At 51.0% G+C, this 21512-nt stretch overlaps 6 protein-coding genes across 6 annotated transcripts; 1 reads left to right on the top strand and 5 right to left on the bottom strand.

Annotated features, from left to right (window-relative positions):
- Positions 1-2337: 2337 nt before the first annotated feature.
- On the bottom strand, positions 2338-3289 carry PODANS_1_3692 (uncharacterized protein; the record flags this gene model as incomplete). The annotated part of the gene is made up of 3 exons (XM_001912534.1): positions 2338-2563; positions 2942-3017; positions 3106-3289. The coding sequence occupies 3 exons, from the start codon at positions 3287-3289 to the stop codon at positions 2338-2340; spliced, it is 486 nt and encodes a 161-aa protein (XP_001912569.1).
- Positions 3290-5875: 2586 nt separating this feature from the next.
- Positions 5876-7558, bottom strand: PODANS_1_3690 (uncharacterized protein; the record flags this gene model as incomplete). The annotated part of the gene is made up of 1 exon (XM_001912533.1): positions 5876-7558. A coding segment is annotated over one exon (1683 nt), but the record flags the coding sequence as incomplete, so codon positions are not given.
- A 2175-nt stretch (positions 7559-9733) lies between these two features.
- PODANS_1_3680 (uncharacterized protein) lies at positions 9734-10252 on the top strand (the record flags this gene model as incomplete). Its single annotated transcript, XM_001912532.1, has 1 exon — positions 9734-10252. A coding segment is annotated over one exon (519 nt), but the record flags the coding sequence as incomplete, so codon positions are not given.
- Positions 10253-10593: 341 nt separating this feature from the next.
- On the bottom strand, positions 10594-12335 carry PODANS_1_3670 (uncharacterized protein; the record flags this gene model as incomplete). Its single annotated transcript, XM_001912531.1, has 3 exons — positions 10594-10722; positions 10777-12060; positions 12117-12335. The coding sequence occupies 3 exons, from the start codon at positions 12333-12335 to the stop codon at positions 10594-10596; spliced, it is 1632 nt and encodes a 543-aa protein (XP_001912566.1).
- Positions 12336-13966: 1631 nt separating this feature from the next.
- On the bottom strand, positions 13967-16498 carry PODANS_1_3660 (uncharacterized protein; the record flags this gene model as incomplete). Its single annotated transcript, XM_001912530.1, has 4 exons — positions 13967-14645; positions 14697-15519; positions 15572-16310; positions 16373-16498. The coding sequence occupies 4 exons, from the start codon at positions 16496-16498 to the stop codon at positions 13967-13969; spliced, it is 2367 nt and encodes a 788-aa protein (XP_001912565.1).
- A 1926-nt stretch (positions 16499-18424) lies between these two features.
- On the bottom strand, positions 18425-19819 carry PODANS_1_3650 (uncharacterized protein; the record flags this gene model as incomplete). The annotated part of the gene is made up of 1 exon (XM_001912529.1): positions 18425-19819. A coding segment is annotated over one exon (1395 nt), but the record flags the coding sequence as incomplete, so codon positions are not given.
- Positions 19820-21512: the final 1693 nt, after the last annotated feature.

Genomic DNA, 21512 nt, shown 5'->3' with positions numbered 1-21512 from the left:
CATAGTCTTCAGGCATTCCCAGCACAAAATATGAAGTAAAGAGCTAATTGACCCCTTCTGTCCATTTATTTAGTACACTCCAGACTCTAACATACATGATACTAGTACGAAACCAAACTGACGGCGTCTTGGGATTGAGCTGGGACTTCGTGGGTACCGATCATGAACGCTCCCCCTATTAATGGTGTTGCGTTGGTCGTTCCTTGAAAATGGAATAACTGAGCTGGGCGTGTCATCTTCCCAGTTCTCCCCGACCTCGACGATTGATTCCAGCCAGTTGGACACCCTCCTTCCAAAAGTTAGATGAGTGGTCCAAACACCAAGATCTGCCGACTCAACCGCTTCGTTCTCGAGCTCTGTTGGGTCTATTCCCACAATAGATTCCGTCCAGTGATCCAAGATTGTTGGATCAGCGTGACTGCCATAGCCCGTTAGTAAGATTCAGAAAGATAAAAGCTTGGAATGAATTCAGGGGGAAGAACGGATCTGGTCAGTGGCAAGAACGATAGAAGCTCAGAATACTCCTCGCAATCGTCGTCGGTTTCAACTGACTTCATCACAGACTCGACAGCCTCGGGAGAAGGGGCTGCAATATCGGAATCAAACAATTGATCAACAATGGCGGTAGGATGGCCAGAGGAAGAACGCGTGGGCTCATAAGCGGTCGAAGAATCATGTCTCTCAAAGTCGAGAGTTTCTGAAGAGGCCGAAGAATCAATCTTCTCGAAGTCGAGGGTCTCTGACGAAGCTGAACAACGAATATCCTCAAAGTCAAGAGTCCTGGAGGGCGCCACAGGCACGGCGTCGTCGTGGGTCACCCGCTGTCTTTTGGTCGGGCGGGAATTCTCGTCGTTGTTCCCGTCTTGGTTGTCAGGGTCCTCCCTGGTGTGACTGGCTTGAGGCCCCTCCTTGGGGTAGTATGGCGTCGATGAACGTCTCTGTCGCTTTTGCCCGCGCTCGGCAGGAGTCTGGCTCATTAAAGCATCCGAGTGGGAAGGCAAGGGAGCCACATGACATAAGGAACCCTTCCAACGGGGCAGTCTCTCGATCCTCATGGCTTCCATGACTTGTAGGTGTGTTAAGTGGTAGATCATCAAGAATTCATTGGCTTTCATTTCGAGCTCACCTTCATGGCTAAACTACCTGCGATTCAGAGATGGCGATTCGCCACAAAAGCTGCCCGTATAATAGTTGGATGTAGACTCCATGCTGGTCGTGCTGAAGGATCTCGAGCTGTTGTTATGGTTGGGGATGTCGATTGAAGGTTGAAAGGTGCGAACCGATCGATACAAGCAGCGGGCCCAGATTCTGAGGACGGATGCTCTGTGAAGAGAAGGTCGAAGATGAGAGGTGACAAAAGAAAATATTTCAAGAGAAAAGGTACTGTCCCGATTCACTTGAGAGGAGCAGTCGGCCACGGCCCACCCTTCAATAAGTATTGCTCTTATTGTTGCTCCAGCCTACAATAGCAAGATGCTCAAGTGGATAGCGCGGAGCAAGTTGAAATCTATGAAGAATTCATCAACCACGTGCTTTAACTTCTGGTCTAGCTGACTTCCCTACGACGCTTACACGACGAAGTAGCCTGACATTGCCCTATGGGTGATCTCAAATCCGTATTTATATATCCTCACTCCCGTTATTACCTGAGCCGAATCTCTTCAATTCTGAAGGTGGAGGCTTGAGCTTAGGAATCACAAACTATCTACTCAAAGTCCGTCCTCCACTCTCTCAGGTCAAAGCTGGAGGGAGGTACAGAGATGCCAAGAATTGTCAACAATTACAACGTCCTCAATGTAAAAGTCATCTTTTGATGACGGACCATAGCTCAGAGTTAGAGGATATATATCCAGAATACTTCCATTTTAATCGTCTTGATCTGTCTTATAGGTACCCGAAGTAATCTGGGGGACACACGTTCTGACACAAAATATGATATTCAGTACGTTTATCTATCTTGGTTCCTCCTACCAGTTGAGAAAACTCTATGAGCTAGGGCAAGCCAAACGGCTGTGCGACCGCATTCTGTATAAAATCCCAGAAGGCCCCCCATAAAGCTTTCTCTAGCGGCCAAGAGCTACTGACGAGCCGTCAGAAACGGAACGGCTATGAATAGCGGACGAGCCGCAAGAGACAGAACGGCCAAGACTGGCGCATGATCTGCAAGACACAGAACGGCTGGCGGTTGTATAACGGCTATGGAAGACAGGGCCGCCCAAAACGGTATCGTGGTTCCAGACTTCGTGATCGGCTGGGCTCAGGTCGACAATGGAATTTAACCAGGCCCCAATGAGGCTACTCTCGTCGCTACCACAGTCTCTAGTCAGCGAAGGGTGTTCATGATAGTAGCTGAGCAGTATGTGAATAGGAAAAGACAAACCTATCAAAGGCGTTGTCGTCATTCTGGGCTTCATAATCGGCTGGTCTCAAGCCGACAACGGATTCCAGCGAGGCCTTAATGAAGTTTCGGTCATCAGTGTCGGCTTCGTGATCGGCTGGGTTCAGATCGACAATGGACTCCAGCCAGGCATCGGTGAGGATTTTGTCGTCACTATTACGGTTTCTAGTTAGTAAAGGCTGTTTATGATAGGTACTCAGCAATATATAAACAGGGGGGGGGGGGGGGCCAAACCTGTTGGGTGGCGAGAAAGACAGCGAATCGGCATACTGGCCGTCATCTTCCTCAATATTGTCTCCTGACTCGATTCCTTCATTGCCTTCCTGGTCCTGATGGTCATCATGGGAAATCTAAGTCGCTTGGAAACGCATATTTTTGGTCGGACGAAAATGCTCCTCCTCATCGCTCTCGCTGGTGTTGTCGATGGACCCTCCCAAAAGAACAGGCACATGATCAGTCCCTCGGGTTTATCGAGGATAAGAGCTATTCCTGAAGCCTCTTTTCTGGCTGTAATTATTCCGAGACTGAGTCGTAGAAATAAACCCTGTCTTGATGGCTTCAGACGCATTCTTGGCCGCCTCCGTCCACGATCCAGCCCACGGGGTATCGTGCTTCTGAGCTGGAGAAGAATCGAACTGTGAAGCAACCAACTCAGCTGTTAATATTGTCAGTATGGCTTTTTCTGATACTGAATATCCCGAGCCTACCAAATCGCCCGGCTCCCGCGCGTGGTTTGAAGGCATGGTCTCCTTCGTGCTCCATCGACCGGATGGGCACATCGCGCTCGTCACAGGCGATCGAAGGAACAGGAATTATCAGGTCTCCAAGCGCTTTGTACCAGGGGAACAGCGCGGTACGGGGGTTATCACCGTAGCAGCCGGCGAATCTCATGGTAGCGACTTTTGAAGAGGTGCTGGTTGCGACTGCGGCAAGGATGGAGTATTCCGAGAATTGGTCGGTGTGAAGACACTGGTCTCAACCCTGGCGATGACGAATAATGAGAGTGAAGCTCGACGTATATTGTCGACAAGATCTGGTTAAAGGAGGCAGTGAATGGAAAAGTCGGTGGGAAGAGAGAGCTGGGCAGAGATCTGGGAATAGATCTGTGAGAGGAGAGCGGTGGTGGGAAGAGACTGTTCTTCCTGCAACAGGAAAAAAGTTCATCGGCTCCGTCGACCCCTGCCGTCATTGCCCTATTATTATTCAGATGAACAATAGCAAGATATTCTTCTGAATGGCACGGAGTAACTTGAGGAAGGAGCAACCTGACGCGGACCACGCGCGTCTGCCTGAGGGCTGGGACGACACTCGAAGTTTGAGCGTGGGAGGGAAGCAATGGCAACATAAAATAAACAATCACGTGAATATGGAAATTCCACGCAGACCATGAACTTCCACCAGTGTTCACGGGTCAGAGAAGTGGTAGTCATGGCGGCAACGAAACAGTACAAGCAACAAATGTTTATATTTATAGCCATCCCAGGCAAAGTCCTCATCCACTCGAGGCAACAGACTCAGCTCGAGCGTGCTGTTACAATCATCCCAACCCGAGGTTTGCCTGATCCCTGAATGATATTCAAGAGTAACACTTCTGTCGTCCCATTCTGAAATCGAGGTTCTTTGCCCCCACAGGAGTGAATCAATCTCTTGGCTTCTTCAGCTCTCGGCCATCTTCTTCATCATCTTCGACTTTGAGCTGCCCTCTCAGAAGGATGGGAGCCACGTAGCCGGTCTTAGGGTCTCTGCGAGGGTATGGCGTTTTGTTGTAACGCTTTCTCTTGCAACTGTGAAGGGCCGGCTCGTGAGCTGGTAGAAAGCCTCCAGATAACGGCGGCGTCACCTCTTGGGCAGCTGGTTTCGAACATTTCTCCAATGAACGGAGTCAAAGGTATAAACCCCGCGAGATCAGGACCTGTAAACACCGTACGTTCATCATGATATGTATTACGCGGTCTTGAACCTACCAAGTCCTTCAGCTCTCGATAGATATAGTTGGGGGCGATTGCATCCTCAAGCTCGACCGGGGGAAGCGGGATGTCGGGGTCGCAAATTGTGGCAGTAGTCGCTTGCTCAATGCTGGGCAACTTCTCCATGAGCACCGACTCAACGTCGAAGCCGGTATAGTTGGCGGGAACAAAACTGGTAGACGGCTCCGTGGCGAGTCTGATGGCGGAGGAGATAGGGTTATCAATCAATGATCAGTAAACTCAGTGAATAGAGTCCCCGCCCGCCCGCCAGCACTTGTCCCATGGGTTCCACCCCAAGAAAGGGGCTATCATTCGCTTGGTAAGACCAACTTCCAGAAATCGAGCTTGAATGTCGTCCATATAGGTCCCAACGAACAATCGTGATCATATCTCCCGTCCCCGTCATCATCCTAGATCAACGCAGCCCATCGACAGATCCAGTTTTTCTTATCCCTCTCCCAATACGGAATCAGTCAGTACTCAACGCCACACGGACAGATTGCTGGGGTGTATCTGTTTTCAGTGGTCTGAGGCTCGGGCAAGTGATCTTCTAAGCTTGCCATGAAATCCTCCAAGTTTGCCATAATATCCTCGAAGCGAGGCTCCTTTCCAGACCTGGCAAACTCGTATCGCCCCCTCTTGGTGAGCCGAGCGTATTCCTCCTCGTTGTGGAGAAAACCTTCCAAGTGTCCTGGGAGAATGGGAGCCGGTTGTTAATCGTCTTGGTGCGCGAGGGTGTAGCCTCTTTTCCGGCCTCGAGAACCGAGCTCATCAGTTGGGAAAACAGCCTGTCGTTCCGTGACCTGGGCTTGTGGGGAGGTCTCTTCATCTTCGGTCTCATATCGACCCCTGAGCTGGGGATTCGCCACTACCACAGATGGTCAGTCGTCCTCTCGCATATGGGATCTTGGAACTTACAGGATATTCCGAACGGATATGTCATGGTGACCGCAAATTCGTCTGGGCCCTCGATCGATGGCACACGGGTGTCGGGATAGATGAAGAGGGCCACGTACCCCGGATCCATATTGTTAACTGTATGTCTTGCGTTGCAAATTTTTGATGAGGCTAGTGGTGAGAGGAGGAAAGCTTATCACGCGACCATGGGACAGGAGAGAAAGGGTTTCACTCAGATAGCGGCTTGAGAGGTGGCTCCATCATGGCGGAGGCTTGTTACGAACTCGCGTGGCCGACCATACTGTTAGCAAAATGGACGAACTCAAACTGAAGACAGTACAGACGGGGGGAGACACGTAAGCAAGTGCATAGGCTTAACAAGATGGTGTTGTGATCGTTGACATCGACATCGACATCGACATCGACAGTGCTGTCGTTCAAAGATACATTGAACGCGGGTAAGGTGAATAAAAAGGATCGATTCCCCATGGCACCAGCCAAGAACCAGCCCTTGGCCAAAGCTTCCACGCCACGATGCTCCTCCCACGCCACGATGCTCCTCCCACGCCACGATGCTCCTCCCACAGTGGGAGAAAATAAAAATAAAAGATGATCAATAATCTGAGCCGCCATTGTATTGTCTACCGGTGCTCTTCATGCGCTGTTGTTGTTGCTTGTTATAACCTATACTGGTGTCTTTGCCCTGCCCAATCCTGGCGACCCCTTTTCCCTTCCCAGTGAGCTTCTCCTCGCCCTCTGTCTCCCCGCCAGATGTGGTCCTTTCCCGTGACTTCTCCCGACGCAAAGCATTGGCTTCCTCCTCAGCTCTCTTCCTGTGAGCGCGCTTCCGGGCATTCCTGGAGAGGCTCTCTCCCCCCTTCTTCTTGGGGGTGCCAGCAAGTGCAGAAGTCATGTCTGGCGGATTGAGCGCACCGCTCATCTCAAACTTCTCAGGCTTGGGGTGTCGGTAATGTTTCTCCCATCGCAAGAACTTCTTTCGGGTGTAGGCATCAGGCTGCTTATTCGTGTCCCGAACGAGGTCGTCATACCCAAGAGGATCAGCAAGCATTTCGTGACGACGGCGCTCAAAATACTCCATCTTTTGCAAGGGCTTGTCTGGACCCTGGTAGGTGTTTTTGGTGTATCTGGCCTTCTTTGGGGCGGGAATGGTCTCTTCGTCATCGTCATCCTCTTGTTCGATGAGCTTGCGCTTCCCCTTATCCAACTTCTTCTGCTTGGCCGTTTCCCCGTGATCCCCGTTATTGCCAACGGCTGTGGTCATGACTGGGGGGGCAACGCTGGAAGAAGGCCGCTTGAGGATGATTTTGGTGGTAGGCTTAGCGACAGCAGTTGCCATGGGAGATGGTGGGCTAGCCCGAGCTCCAGACGTCAGAGGGGACTCCTCGGTGGCGGCGCCTATCGCAGAGGGCGGCGGCAAGATAGCGACAGTGGGTTTCTTAATAACCAGCCTGATTGACTTCACAACCTTCTTCGGCTGAGGCGTCGGGTCATCCTCAGTCTCTTCATGTTTCCTCTTGGCCGGGTTGGTTCTGGTGTCGCTGGTAGTGATGGCAGCTGCCTCGGTGGCTTGAGTGCTGATGCTGGCAGCCTCAACCTTAATTTCGACTTTGGTTTTGACTCTTTCCTTCTCCTCTACCTCCTCAGACTTGCCATCGGTACTCTTTTGCGAAGACGCAAAGCTAGACACTGAGGTGACAGACTCTGATTGCTGGCGACTACTGCTGCTATCCGAAGGCGAGGTGCTCCTGGAAGAATTGGCGCTGCTTGAAATGGGCTGGTTGACCGTCTCTTCATCTGACAAAGGCTCATAGGCCGCAGGGAGGCCGGGTTGGCTAGGAGAAGTCATTATTCTGACAGCAACACGGCGGTGAGTGCGCTTCCACTGCTTTCTTTTCTGAAAATAGGAGGAGGTCGCGCGGTCGTGCTTGCGGAGTCTCTTGTACAGGAACTTAGTGGTCGCAGAAGACAAGGTCTGGGGCCCAGATGAAAGTCGGGACTTTTTGAGACTGGTCGTGTGAGCAGCAGCTATTGAGGACAAGGAAGATAGAAGAGGAATAAATGCTTTGGCAGATGTTTTGATGTAAGAGTTGGTGGTTGTTGCTTTCGACTTGTTGCAGGAAGAATTGGTTCTGCGAGCAAGTAGGGTGTGAGAAAAGGAGGCAGTTTGTTGGGCAAGCGTGGCATCAGCAACACCCGTCGATGATGGGTGGTTGACAATGGCAGTGCCATTGACAACAAGTCTATTGTTGTGAGAGCGCTTGGTGTGATGCGCCATTGTAAGTTTTTTTCACAACAGCTCTTGCCGGGCAGCCACAGAGGCAAAAATGGAGTGGGGAGAATGCTGGTAGATGGGCAAGGACTTTATCACCTTGATTGAGAAGAAGCCATCTAGTGAATCATGGTTGGCGACAAGCACACAAGGCCAAAAAACTCATTTTCAATCCGCGATGTTTGCACTTATAGTGCATCACAACCGCCTCAATTTTTTTCTGATGTTTTCGTGCTGACGCTGTCCGTGCACAGTTCGTGTCTTCTCCAGTTTTTCTGTTACACCCCTGCAGCTTGGCATTTTGATGGATGGTCTGTGCGCTCACACCTGCTTCTGTGGGTTCAGCTTCATATTCATCTCATTTCTCAAAGCTGATGCTGAGTTCCGACTTCTTAACATTCTGTTCTATTTACGCATAATTTCTATTGAATAACAACGGACTCTTATGAACACTCTTTTTAAAAATCTGCTTCTACCGCAGGCTGTCATCGCAACCTGATGTCTATCACAAGGGAGGGTGGGTTTTGAGGTCGTAGAAGGCAACTTCTCCAGGTTGTCAAACGGTTTATCCCTGGACTTGGGGGCTCAATACAGCATTACTTACCATTGACTTCATTTTAGCTTGAGTGCCCCTTGATTCTGGCCATATTACTGTTACACCAAGTTCAACCAGCCGCGCCAGATGGTCGACCGGGCTGCTACGGCACAACCGTCATGCTGATCATCATGGCAAAGCCAAAGCATATGTGCAGAAGACTATGACTGAGCCGATGGCGAATCTTAATTCATCTATTTTCCATCAAACCATACGGCACAGCAGCAGCTAGAGTAGCACTTGGCCACATCGCCGACTTTAGGTCGCCGAACCTAAGAACAAGATGGGAGCCTTGATCAACAGGCTTTAAGTGGTCAGAACTGCCCCAGCCCTTCAAGTCTGATAACCCTCTGTTTCTTTTTTTCAACGTGCGGCAGACAAAATGCTCCCATCCACTCCTTCGGATAAATTCTGTGTTCCATTCTCTGACAAACTACACGTATCAAGCCTAGTCAAGAGCCCAACAACACAATCGCTCCATTGTCCTGGGCTGGAGGCAATACCACATGAACACCCGCAGCATCAAGATCATGGGCCATATTCCGGGGCTTCGTTTGGCCATGAAATTACATCCACCACCAAAGAAAAGTCTCCGGTAAACCAGCCGAAGGTCCTTGGGCTCCCGGTGAAGGTATTTTGGGTAGTCATGGTCGGGTTGGTGGTGATACTGGCAGGCGGAAAATGGAGGCGGTCTTGCTGGAGGGTTGGCGGCGAGTCATCAACCAAGGTATGCAAACCCCGGCTGGCAAAGCATTCGATGACTGACTTGACTGTAACAGCACATCGCAATCAGAACCAACAACCACGATACCCCCCAAAAGCAACACAAGTGAAACTATGGCAACAGTAACATCGAGTGGTGTAATCCCATCTAGTACAGTTCCCAGCAATCTCAGGGTCGGTACTGTGGCTACAGACGGCGGCTGCCCAGAGCTTTAACGTAACGATATATACACCTCGCGAGGGTAACGGGAAGCCCTATTCAAACGCAAGCTTTATGAAGTTGTGCTCAACAGACTTTTCCGATGTGATCCTATCTTATCGGGTCACACGATATTTTGCGAGTCCGCGTGGAGAGCCTGGACCAGTGCATCCAGATTTGCGCCGAGTACAATCTTTCATACCGTGTTGCGTTGGCTGAAAATGTTCCTACCCCAGGGGATAGTCTTCGTCAAGCTGTGTCGTTGGTGAAAAGGCGTAGGTTTGGGCTCTTAACTTCTCCAAGAAAAAGCCTTGCTAACAATCTGCCGACCAGCCGGACATTATTGCTTCTTGAAGAATGACACAGGACCCAACACTGCAGGTGCGGCGCCTGATCCAAATGTATACACTAGCGCAGTGCTGCTGGGCTGAACGCACACAACATGAGAGCACCTGTGCTGATGTCACCAACACTTTCGGGCGGATCGGGAATTGGTCACCGAGTCCCGCCATCCGGAGCCAAAGCAGCCGATCCCGACAATCCCGCCCGGACCTTTGTGCCCCACTTTGAACGCTTTGTCCGACAATTATCAGTTAACATCACCAACCATCTCCGTTACATCTCCTCCAAAAACCATTACTTTTCCCAAAGTTGACCTCTTTCAAAACCCATCAAAATGTCCCTCTCCAAACCTTCCCTCCCCCTCATCAAAACCTCCACCCTCCTCCTAACAGCCTTCACAACCGGCCTCTCCCTCACCTTCTCCACCCTCATTACCCCCTTGCTGCTTACCTCCCCAACCCCGCTCATGCTCCAGCAGTGGAAGAAGGTGTTCCTAACCGGTAAATCCCACATGCCGCCTTTGTCCATCCTCTCGGCGATCGGGTTTTTCTACCTTGCTGCAAAGTCACCTGCTCATCGAAACCTCTGGACGACAGCTGGAGGTTTGAGCGTGGGGGTTATTCCTTATACCTTGGCTCTGATGATGGGAACTAATAACGCGCTGCTGAAGAGAGAGGCGGATCTGACTGCGAGGGTGAAGACGAGTGGTGCGGTGGTGGTGAGTGAGAGTGAGGAGAAGGGAGCGAAGGAGCTGGTGGATTGGTGGGGGGTGTTGAATCTGGGAAGGACGGGGATGCTGTTGGGGGCTTTGGGGGTCGGGGCTTGGACTTCATTGCATTAAGGACTGGTTATTGTGCGAGGGATGAAGGTGATGGGTGACGGGGAGCAAATGGATGGAATGAGATCACGGATGATGGCACAAAATGAGAAAGCAAGGCTGATGTAGGATCTTGGAGAAGAATGTGACGATTATGTGTATATTTAGGTAGCTGGAAGGGCATAACGGAACACGAGGCAGCCACAAGGTTAACAGAACTACCCTTTACTCTCAAGTCTTCGGTTCAGAAAGTCAAGATGTCATTGCTTTTCGCCATTACAATCATAATATCCAAGTCCATTACCCCTCAACCAATACGCCGGTCAAGTCCAACATCACGAGGCTAAGCTACCCCTCAGAACCGCTCATAACGCCGCTTTCCCCCTTGACTCAAATGGCAACAAAAGAACCAAAACTCCGGCAGCGATAAAAAGAGCGCCGCTGGTGTAGACCGGCGCAGCAGTTCGTAGATCCGCAAACATGGCCACAATAGGCTACAGATTGTCAGTCAATTCCATCCACACAATCAACAATGACGAAAGACTCACCGCCATGATGCCAAAAATGCGATTGCACGTAGCCGTCAAAGCGTTCCCCGTCCCTCTCTGGGGTGTTGGAAACAGTTCTGGCGTGAAACTGTACAAAACAGCGTACATCACATTGCTCGTAAAGTTGAACGCGCAGTTCCAGCCGAGTAGCGATTGGGAGTCAAGTGCCGTTGTCGAGCAATACAAAAACACTCCGGTCAAGACTGTCGACAAAGACAGCGTCCCTTTTCGGCCGAAGCGAGGCAGCTCGACCAGATATCCTCCCAGAAGCGCTCCGGGGATGCCAACAGTGGCAATGATGAGGGAGTTACGATATGTCAGGTAAGTAGACCCGTCTCCAAAGTCGGCTCCTCTGGTGGCCTGAATATACGGCAAGAAGGCATTGTAAAGGGGATATCCCAACCCAATAAACGCCCAAATAGCCATAATCAACCCCGTCGACCACGCCAGCTTCCTCGTCGAAAACAACACCCTCACCCTTTCCATCTTGACATTCTCCAACCTCCTCTTCACGGCAACCTTGACATTTGTCCTCGCCACATACCCCTCCGGCTCAGCCCTCCTCAAGTCCTCCACCGTCAACCCGCTCTCCCTCCCATTCCGTCTCGCCACCTCGTGAACCACGCTCACAGCCTCCTCGTCCCTTCCCTGCCCCATCAAAAACTTGGGACTCTCGAAAATCTTGAACGCCGCAAACCTCAACCCAAACATCAACAACGTCAACCCCCCGAGCGCAATCAAAAACCACCTCCACCCCATATTCTCCCCCCTCTCACAACCCCCGTTTCCTCCCTCCTGACAAGTCATCCCGCCCAAAAGCGGCCACGCAACCAACGTAGCCACCACCTGCGCAACCGCCCAGTCCACACTTAACACAGTCAACAACCACTGATGACTCCCCGGCAGAAACTCCAAAAAGATCGCACTGTCCACCGGTAAGTTTCCCCCCACCCCAAAACTCCACAAGCTCGCAAAGACCCCTATGGCCGCAAAGTTTGGGCTGGAGGCAGCACACATCCCAAACACGGCCGTGATCCCAAGCGTGAGGTTAAATGCCCACTTCCTCCCAAAAACATCACACCCAAACCCCCAGAATATCGCCCCTGCCAAAAGCCCAATGTTTTGCGCGAGGGTGAGGTATGCCGGGCGGGAAGGGAGGAATTCCAATGCGACGGGGGGCAGGATGAGGGACGTGGCGATGGGCCAGAGGTTGTCGCTCGCCCAGCCGAAGCCGACGACGAGGAAGAGGAGGTATTGGTAGGGTCCTATGCCTATTTCTTGGATCTGCTTTCTCAGTTAGTAATGATTATGATTGGGAAGAGTGGGGGGGGAAACATTACCGCCCGGTTTAGAATCCTCGCCTTCTCCTCATACACAGGATCGACCTGCCCCCTAGGTAGGATCGCGTCGTCGAACTCCTCCGAGCCCGAGCCAGAAGAGAGGGAGGAGTTGTGGTCTCTTTCGTTTTCTCCCCCACCGTTTACACCAGCCCCAACCTTCTTGTCGTCACCGTCGCTGTTTCCGCTTGCTGCGGTGATGGCACCGTTGTTGTCCACCATGCTAACTCACTTCACCTCAGAACTCGCAAACAACAACACAAGAACCATGTAAATAGTAACAAACAAATTGAAAAGATGAAAAAAAGGCCAGTTTCATATCCCATTTCCTCCCTCCCCCGCCCTTAAACCAGCTGTCAACTTGTGCAGTCGTCCTACCGTAACCGTAACCTCAATTGTTAAACGACGATCCCACCCCCAATCCGGGTCTTCCCACCCTCAAGATCCGGAGGAAAACGTCTAAACGCACTCCAATCGCGCCATCTCCCCCAGTGCCCGTTCCCGATGCCGAAAAAGCTTGATTCAGAACTGAGCTAATTGGCTTTTCTGTGCCTCTGTGGCACCAAAGCCCAATGACGCCATAGCTTCACCGGTTGGATGTCCTGCAGCTAGAATGGTTCCGGCGATCAGAATCCGGGGAAGGAAATGCACAGTTTCAATATTACCCTGCAACTGGTGAACATTCCAGAAAGTTGCCAAGGAATGAAGACCACAGATTGAGCACGTGCTCCCTTGCTTTGGGGGCTACTTTCCCCAAGGCAAGCTGGTAGGCCATGGTAAAAAAGTACAAACGTCAAAACATTTTATGCGCAATACTTTTCGGGACCTCTATTTCAACTTGTCGGACCCCCATCCACAGCACTTTCACCCATAATCTTTAGATTTAAATAAAATTATAAAGATATTTAAATATATATATATATATATAAATGAGACTTAATCAAGGTGCCTCCCCCAATATCTTATATATGCCCTCCCGGTCTTATACCTAGTTCTCTCTTATCTTATACGTACCTCCTATCCCGGAGTTAGGATTTAATACGTGAAAATCTTAAGAAATTTAGCTTCTAAAATCCCCGCTACTATTACTATAGATATCTACCCAGTGTAACGAACCCCTATCCGGAACCTCTGAAAAGGATACTGGCTAAAGGCACTTCTGAACAATCCTGGTTCGGTACAGCTAAACAGTGTACAATAAATGGCTTGTCTCAATCACAACAGTCTAGATACCAACGATTGTGACTTGTATTGCATACTGCGGAACTGTCTATCTACACCAGCCAGTTCCTCCGTACATATAGACCTAGAGACCGTGGACCGTTGACTCCCAGACGGTCCTCGGTCCTCTCCCTATTGGCCGATAGTGGACCGTGGACCGTGAGCCCCGCCGCGGTCCCCGGTCCCAATCTCATTGGTCTGTTCCTTACGTCTCCACTGTCTTCCAAAACCGTGACCATCTTTTAAGGATTTATTTATCTTTTAAAACTATCACATTAATGTAGTCTTCTCTTCGTTATTAAGATCTTACTAGTATATAAATAATACATTTTCACACTACTTTCATACTTTCACACTACTTTTATACAAAATCTTACACTGAATATATAAATTAAACGTCAAAAAATACCCCAATATATTTCTTCTCTTTAAAAAGTACAAGAAATGTAGTTAAAAGGCTTTTCCTTCTGTGGGTGGAGTATCCGGCAAGTAGAAATGAGGTGTCCGAAAAGTATTGCTCCATTTTATTGATACCTTCCATAGCTAACAATCTTACATGCACAGCTTACTCGCATAGTATCAGCCTCCATCTCAACATTGAGCTCAAATTTACAAAGTCCAAATACCCATCTTCACCATATCTCACCCGCCTCTCCCTTCTCGCTCCTCACAGTCGTTGTTCTCGAGGCCGCATTGGTCGAAGCAGACCGCACGTCTCGAGATAAAAAACCAGTGTTGCTACCACGGCTGTGGGGGTACGGTCGCAAGTGCTGATTGGAAGGCCCAGAAGACCCAGGAACACCAGGCGGGGGGTCGTTCGCCCGCTTCAGCAGGTCTCCAAACACCCCTGAGAGATTGTTGTCTTCATTTTGACCAATCTTGTCCATTTGTTTGAGCATGGCAATAGCAGGACCATACAGGGTGGTAAAACCACCATATCGATACATCTCCTCTGGACTCCACGCGGCCGCATCTCCAAGTTTGAGCCCAGAGTTCATCTGACAAGATTCTTGTAGTTGGGTCGAGAGCACTGCGGCCTCGTACCAGCGCTCAAAGTCACCCTGGCGCTGCTTGATTTGACAGGCTTTTGGAAGGCGTGGGTGGGCATGAATCCTCTTGGTTTTCTCTCCTGGAGCGGCGTTGGGGATATCCTCGATCGTATCCATGTCAAGCTGCTCAACCTCGGTAATCTGAAGCTCGTTTTGTCTGTCAATACTCGGGTAGTACCATCGGGTGAGAGCTCTAACAGCTGTGACAGTCGCCGAGTAGTTGGGAACGCAGAAGGTGAGGTTTGGGCCGTTGTTATCCCTGCTGGCCAGTTTAGTCAGCGAGTTATACAAGCGTCAAGGAGAGGCAGCATACCGAATCTGAAGACTGTTAAAAACAACCATGGCGAAGCGGCTGACACGCTTGTCGACCTCATCATGGTCAACATGTGATAACATGACCCGCATATCCCAGTTGTGCCTCAAGCCATGGACATAAACGGGCGCAATTCCATCGCCATCATGTATAGGGTGGAAAGGCTTGACCATCACAGAACAGTCGGTATCGTTCTGGCGTGCCTCAATAGCAAATCGATACGACTCTTCTTCCCCTTTGCGCTTCATCTCGCAATGAATAACGTATGTGATGTCAACCTTGCGCTGCTCCGGATTCCAAATCTGCTTGCCATCATTCCACATGTTGAGAAGCGCCTCAGCATCGCATCCATGGGTGGTGAGGATTTTGGTGAATCGAAGATCCTTGCGCCTCTTGTCCGTGTCGAGTTTCCGGGAGGCTTGTTCCAACATATACACAACAACTTGGTTATCCCAGCCGTCGGCAGCAGACTGTCCAGAATTGAACGACAGAGCGCTCTCATCACAGTCTCCCAGAAGGATACGACCAAACTCTACCCGCACTTCAACCCAGCCTCGTCGGTAAGGCGCCTTGTGAAGGAGCTTTGCGATAGCCATGTTGAGCTTCTCGTCAAAAGGCACAGTGCCGTATGTCCAGCTTGGAGCTGCCATGCCCACCGCGTTTGAGGTCTTCTGCGTTGCCTTCGACGCAGGTTTCGAAACGACAGATGGCGCAGGGGTTGCCTTCTTGGCAGTGTGACCAGACTGCTGTTTCATGGCGTGGAAGCGTTTGGTGCTGAAGTCATCGTGATATTTAAAAGGTGTCGGGGTAGGTACATCATCATCTACAGGTGCCTGTTAGTTATGTTACCTAGTTATGGGGGGAGGGGGACTTGCCGCTGAATTCCATCAAGGAGCTTGTAGTCGACCCAGAATGCTGAGAATGGCCACTTTCACCACTAGGAGCGACGGTAATAAGCGGTGGAGCTGGGACTTCCACAATATCCTGAGGCGGACGAACAGGTGTATTCAGAGCCGCCTCATCGAGACCACTAGGACTGTCCATATCTATGAGTTCCGTTGCACTGGCGGTAGTGGATATCGCAGGAACGTCGACTAGAGGACCCAAAATATCTTGCTCAAGGTCGAATGGGTGCACACAGGGCTCAGCTGAGAGATCATTGTTGCGAAGCTCAGAGCTGGGCGCTATCGAGAGACCTTCCATCCAGCTAACCACCCGGCTCTCAGTAGTTGTGGCTCTCGCTTGTACTTGTGACACCGGCGCTGTAATAGGGCGCTCATCTGAGTCCTTCTCAAGCATGGTCGGACGGCTGCTCAAAACGTATCTCTGCTGTGTCTTTGGCTCCGGAATGTGAGGGCCAAGAAGGGAGACATGCCACTTTTTCTTGTGACTGTAGGGGCATAGCCGCAGAGAAACTCCTTGTTCATACATGCGCGAATAAGCCCCGTCCAGCCTTCTGACAGTCGCTGGATCGAGCAATGTCGACGAGGTAAGTCTTGGGTGAATATTGGTCATGTATCGGAGATCAACCATGAAACCTGGACGGAGTTTCTCATCGACGTAGTTGTCAGTAAAAAGGACATGGTCATTTCGAAAAGAGAGGAGGGCCATGTTCTATCGATAATTGTGAGCAGACGATCTCCTGGCTAAAGGAGGGGGAGGACAATGGTGCTGACTTTACTGGCCAGCAGGACGTCCAGCTTTCCCTTGGCCTTGTGGATGCAATCCTTGGTGTGCGATCCGATGAAGACCAGTGACTTGCCCAGGTCTGTCACGATGCGCACGTTGGTTTCTTGTTCCATCTGTGACAGTTTATCGTCGGACACGACATGATCGAGGGTAAGTCCGTCGTCTCGCTTCTCGAGGGAGTCCCAACAGGTCTTGAACTGGAAACTGGCAAGCGCAGTTGGGAAGGCATACGTCTTGAATTCAGCCTCATGGGACCGGAGAAGGTTCAGGTACTCTTGTTCACCGGCAATCCATTCATTGTCGATGTCGGTCTACGATCATTAGCAACTTTTCGACACGGTTCCGGTAGGACTGCGACAAGAAAAATCATACGTCAAAGTAGCAGCTTGGACCTAGAACCTTCTCGTAGTCGGAGCCAAGAGCATCCTCTTCGATCTCTGCAGCCACAGCCGCAAATCGCCGGCGGAGAGTCTCGGCGTCATCTTGATGGCAGGTGATCTTGAACCATCGTTGCTCGAGGTCGTACAGGACCTCTACTCTCCCATTGTGCTGCATATGCAATTAGTGCTAGGTTACAGAAAGAATGATGAAGGACAAAACTCACCACTGGCTGTGCAGCAAGTTTCTCGATGACCTTTTTGATCGCTTTGGGCTTATAGGACCAGCACGAGGTCTGGTAGAACTCGACGTATTCCTCCATTGTCCAGGCTTCGGCTGGTGAGCTGGGGAGGTGCCAAGTTAGTTGGTTGACTCGTACAAGAAAAGGTCAGGTCAGGTCGATTTTGCTCTCAAGGCCCCAGATTAAAAGTGGAAAGAGCGAAAATAACAGTTCGAGGTAGGCAAAGGGAGTTGCGACGCGCGGAAAGAGCAATGCACACACCTTGACGAGGGGCTGCTGAGCCACAAAAACAAAAGGAGGGCGAGAGAGTAAGCAGTATTCACTCACTACCCCTCGGCGCCAACCAGTGACCAAAACAGTTTGGAAGCCATCAGGCTCCCATGACTGCCGTAGCGCAGGGGAACCAGGTTTGTCACAGGCAGGCACGTATATCAAGCAGCCAAACGCGGCAGGAACGGCTCGGATACCCGCAGTTGACGTGCGCAAACGCTTCTCCTGGCTTCAGCATCTCAAGTATATGTTCCAGAATCACTTCCAGATAGCCTTCTACTCCATCCTTAACGAACGTTGGTCGCTGGCCACCTCTTCCCAAATTTGTTGCCTTGACAACCCCCCCCTTTCGACTTGCCCCACCAAAGTCAACATCAAGAAATCCAGTACCACACTGTCACCAACCCCATTAGGTACACCAGTCACCTTTGGCCCAATCACTGCATCACTCACATATCACCCAAAACCAACAACTATGGCCCCCCATATGCCACGTATGTAAAGTGTCAATGTGTGCTTTGCCCGCTTCAGAAAGTTTAAATTAAGAATTTCCCAAAAGTGTGTTTCCCTTCCCTGATACCCCTTTCCCTCCCGAAACTCCTGTCCAGGGTTGAAAAGCGCACACGCACAAATAAGATATAATAATAAAAGAAGTTTAGAATCCATTACCCCCCCCGAACCTTTCCCACCCACCAAACTCCAATTGTACAACAACACACTAAAGTAACAAGAAAAAGCTGCAAACCTATGGTCGAGGTTATGATGGTACAAATGATACTGGTCCCGTTTCTCTGCTCGTGTTTTCTCTCTCTCTCTCTCTCTCTCTCTAGGGTATCCAGACACTCGAAACGTGAAGATGTTGTAAGAAAAGAAAACGAAAAATAAAAACAAATGAAACGCCTTTCTGCCGGAATAACTTTGCTGGACGATGAATGAGCTTGGTCACTTGATGAGCTGAAGGAAGATGCGGTCTGGCTTGCCCGTCGATAACTGGTGGCTGTCTTTTGGGTTGAACAATGTATTTGCTGCGAGGTGATGTACTTCGAGATTGTCATAAGAAGGGTGGTGTTGAAAGAGAAAAAGGCCCCGGAGCAGCGGAAATAGAGTTGAGAGTAACGACCTGGGAGGGTTGCTGGGCTGTCGATACCCCTTATTTCGCCCCCTTGACATTCTCCTTCACATTCAACGCCCACCTCAACTTATCCCTCGCCTCCTTCGCCTCCTCAATCGTCCTCTGCAGCTCCTCCGCCTGCCTCAAATTATCCTCCGTCATCCCCCTCAAGCTCTCGTCCTTCTCCTTCTTGTACCGCTCAAACATCTCCCACAGCGCCCTGTTCTGCTTCTCCAAATCATCAATCTCCACATACATCTGATCAATCATCTGCTCGTGCCTCCTAATCTTCTCGTCATCCTCCCTCCTCTTCTCGCTCAGCTCCTCAAACTCCTTCCTCATCTTGTCCGTCCTCTTCCTGTACCTCTCCCCCTCCCCGCCCCAGTGGCTCGCAAGCGCGTTATACCGCCCGTCCGTCAGCAAAACCTGATTGTTCGCCTCCTCCACCTGCCGTTTGCACTCGGCCTTGACCTTCTCCAGCTCCTCCTTCCAGATCCTCTCCCTGTCCGTCGCCGACACAGCCCTCGTCCGCTCCAGCTCCACCGTCTGCTGCAGCGCCTCCACCTGCCGCTCCTTACGCGCCAGCAAAGTCTTGGTGACATTGACATCCAGCATCTGGCTCTCGTGCTCCCGCGTCGTCCTGTCCAGCTGGTCCTTCAGCAGCTGCGCCTGCTGCCTCGCATCCTCCGCCCTCAACCTCTCAATTTTGATGTCCCTCTTCAACGACTCGTTGTCCGACACCAACCGGTTGATCACCCTCCCCGTCTTCCCCAACCCAGCCTTGCCCACCGAGTTGTCCCACCCCCCCGAGAGATGCGCCTCCCCAGCAGCAAGCGACATCTCATTAGGAGTCGGGCTTCCTCCACCGTTGGGGCCGGGGTTGTCAGCCGCCGAGGGGTAACCGGTAGCGCTAATACTGCTCCCCCGCTGCGGAATGTCACCCATGCTAGGAAATGACCGCAGCGTTCTCGTCCCTGGCGTGCTGTTCTGATCACTGTTACTGTAACTATTCTCGCCAATCGAAGGCCCCGACGGGCCAGGTCGCAGCCTTCCCACCGACGGAATCTTGTGGAGCCCACCGCCGTTGGGCGTCAGGTTCGCCGCCGACTCGGAAGAAGACATGCTCGCCGTGCTGTTGATCGAGCTCGAAAGCGCAGAGTTCCTCGACGTTGTCGCGTTTGTGCCGTCGCTGCTCGAGTCTTCGGCGGAGGAACGATCAAAACTTGGTACCGCGCGGATGGTGGAATTCATGCGGCTTGGGGAGAGGGAGGAAGAGGATGTTGTTGCGGCCGCCGAGGGTGACGGCGCTGGTGGCGCTGCCTTGCCGTTTACTCCGTTTGTATTTGGTGCTGTTGATCCTGCGGCCGTTCGTGACATGGCAGAGTTGATTGTGGCTTCCGACGCCGGGGTCAGAGTCGCTCGGAACGAGGGGCGCGGGTCTTCCTGCTGTTGCCTCGCGGCCTTGTTATTATTGCTTGAAGGGGATTGTGGTGGTGGCAACGGGTATCTGGTGCGGCTTGTTGGGCTTGGTGAAGTAGGTGGAGAGGTGATGGCGGCTTGTGCTTGTTGATTCAGGGCTGGTACTGTGATTGCTGTTCGTGGGGAAGATAGCGGTGCGTCGACGGAATTTCGCGTAGATGATGAAGGGGAGGCTTCTGTTTGGAAATAAACCAAATGCACACTCCAAATTAGCTTCCACAGTCCGGTATGTTTTCTTCCAACTTTTTAAACCCAACTAGCATAAGCTAGTTCTGTTCTTCCTGAACAACCACGTCCACACAGACAACGAACCTGCAGCTATCCGAAAAGCCCACAAGTGCCTCCATCCTTGTCTGCAGGCCGACACCTTGCGCACAACCTCCGGGACATGTGTCTCGGGCACAAAAGGAACCACCTTTTTTCCATGGACAAGCATTCCAGGAGGGGAGGATGAAAAGGGGGCGGAAGAGACATACTGCGTTCGTCACCGTCACCACGATCCTGATGTATGTTAAAAAAACCCAATGCCTTTGCAGTTGTGGAATTCGGCCTCGCTTTCACAAGCTTGTTGCGCATTTTCTTGTTCAGGGGAAAAGAAAACGGACGTTAATTGTAAGTTATCTCTAGTTGGTAGTAGCAGTATGTCGGGCGTTTGTTTCCACTCTCATAGCGGGTTGGGGAGTGGGAGGCCCGCCGCTGGTTTGGAAAGCCGACGCCTGTGGGTGTTTCGAATTGCCTAGGTGGTGTTCAGCAGGCTGGGTGCTTGTTTGCTGGTTTTCAATTGCAAATAAGACCGGATCTCTATTACCGCGCGCGTGTATGTGAGTAGGTAAGGTTGTTGTCTGTCAAAAAGACTGTCGCAGTTAACTTCAAAGCAAATAGAAAAGTGCTACGTTTGAGTTGCTCAAGAGAAGAAGATATGAAGCGGGCAGCAACGAAGGGAAGGAGAGATGTCGTCGCATGAGCAGAGGTACCAATTGGATGTTTTCTTTCCTCTTGGCAATTAGCGTCTAGTGTGCAATTGGCAAGGCTGTAATATGGTTATCAACATGGGGGTTCAGTTAACCATTAATTCTCCAGGGCACCTCAGAGGAAAATAAGAATCAAACAAAACACAACCAACGGCAACATCAGAAACAAAACGCCATAGAACCCCTCAACCAATCCAAAATCCTCTTTGCACCACCATGTTTATACCCCTCTTTCACCTTGCTGACGGTCTTAAAAACGGCCAACTCTATCAACTGACCACTAACAACTCCCCACCTCCACCACCCACCACCACAGCAACCAGATTGTTGGCGTTGCACTGAAAGAAAACCGGCCTCCAAAAGCCTACCCCTGGCTCTCGGGCCGCCGCCTCGGGATGTGAGACCAGGGGTTTGCATCTTGCATCGACAAAGTGCCATCTGCGTTCACTTTTGTCCTATGATCTTCCCTTTGTGCCTCTCTTTATTCCTGCACACCCGCAGTCTGCACTTCACAAAGGGCCACTCTCCCCTAGCCCCTGAGTGTGTACACCTATTGACCTTGCATTTCACATGAAAATGACCTTCAAAAGAAAGCCTCGGAGATCCTTTCGCTGACGGAAAAGTCTCTCTCAAACTCACCAACCTGATTCAATCCCCACCCAATGAAAAAACCCCTC

Source organism: Podospora anserina, chromosome 1 (assembly GCF_000226545.1).
Source record: "Podospora anserina S mat+ genomic DNA chromosome 1, supercontig 1".
Taxonomy (NCBI): domain Eukaryota; kingdom Fungi; phylum Ascomycota; class Sordariomycetes; order Sordariales; family Podosporaceae; genus Podospora; species Podospora anserina.
The sequence above is the reverse complement of the archived record's forward strand: the minus strand, read 5'-3'. Positions and strand labels throughout refer to the sequence as shown.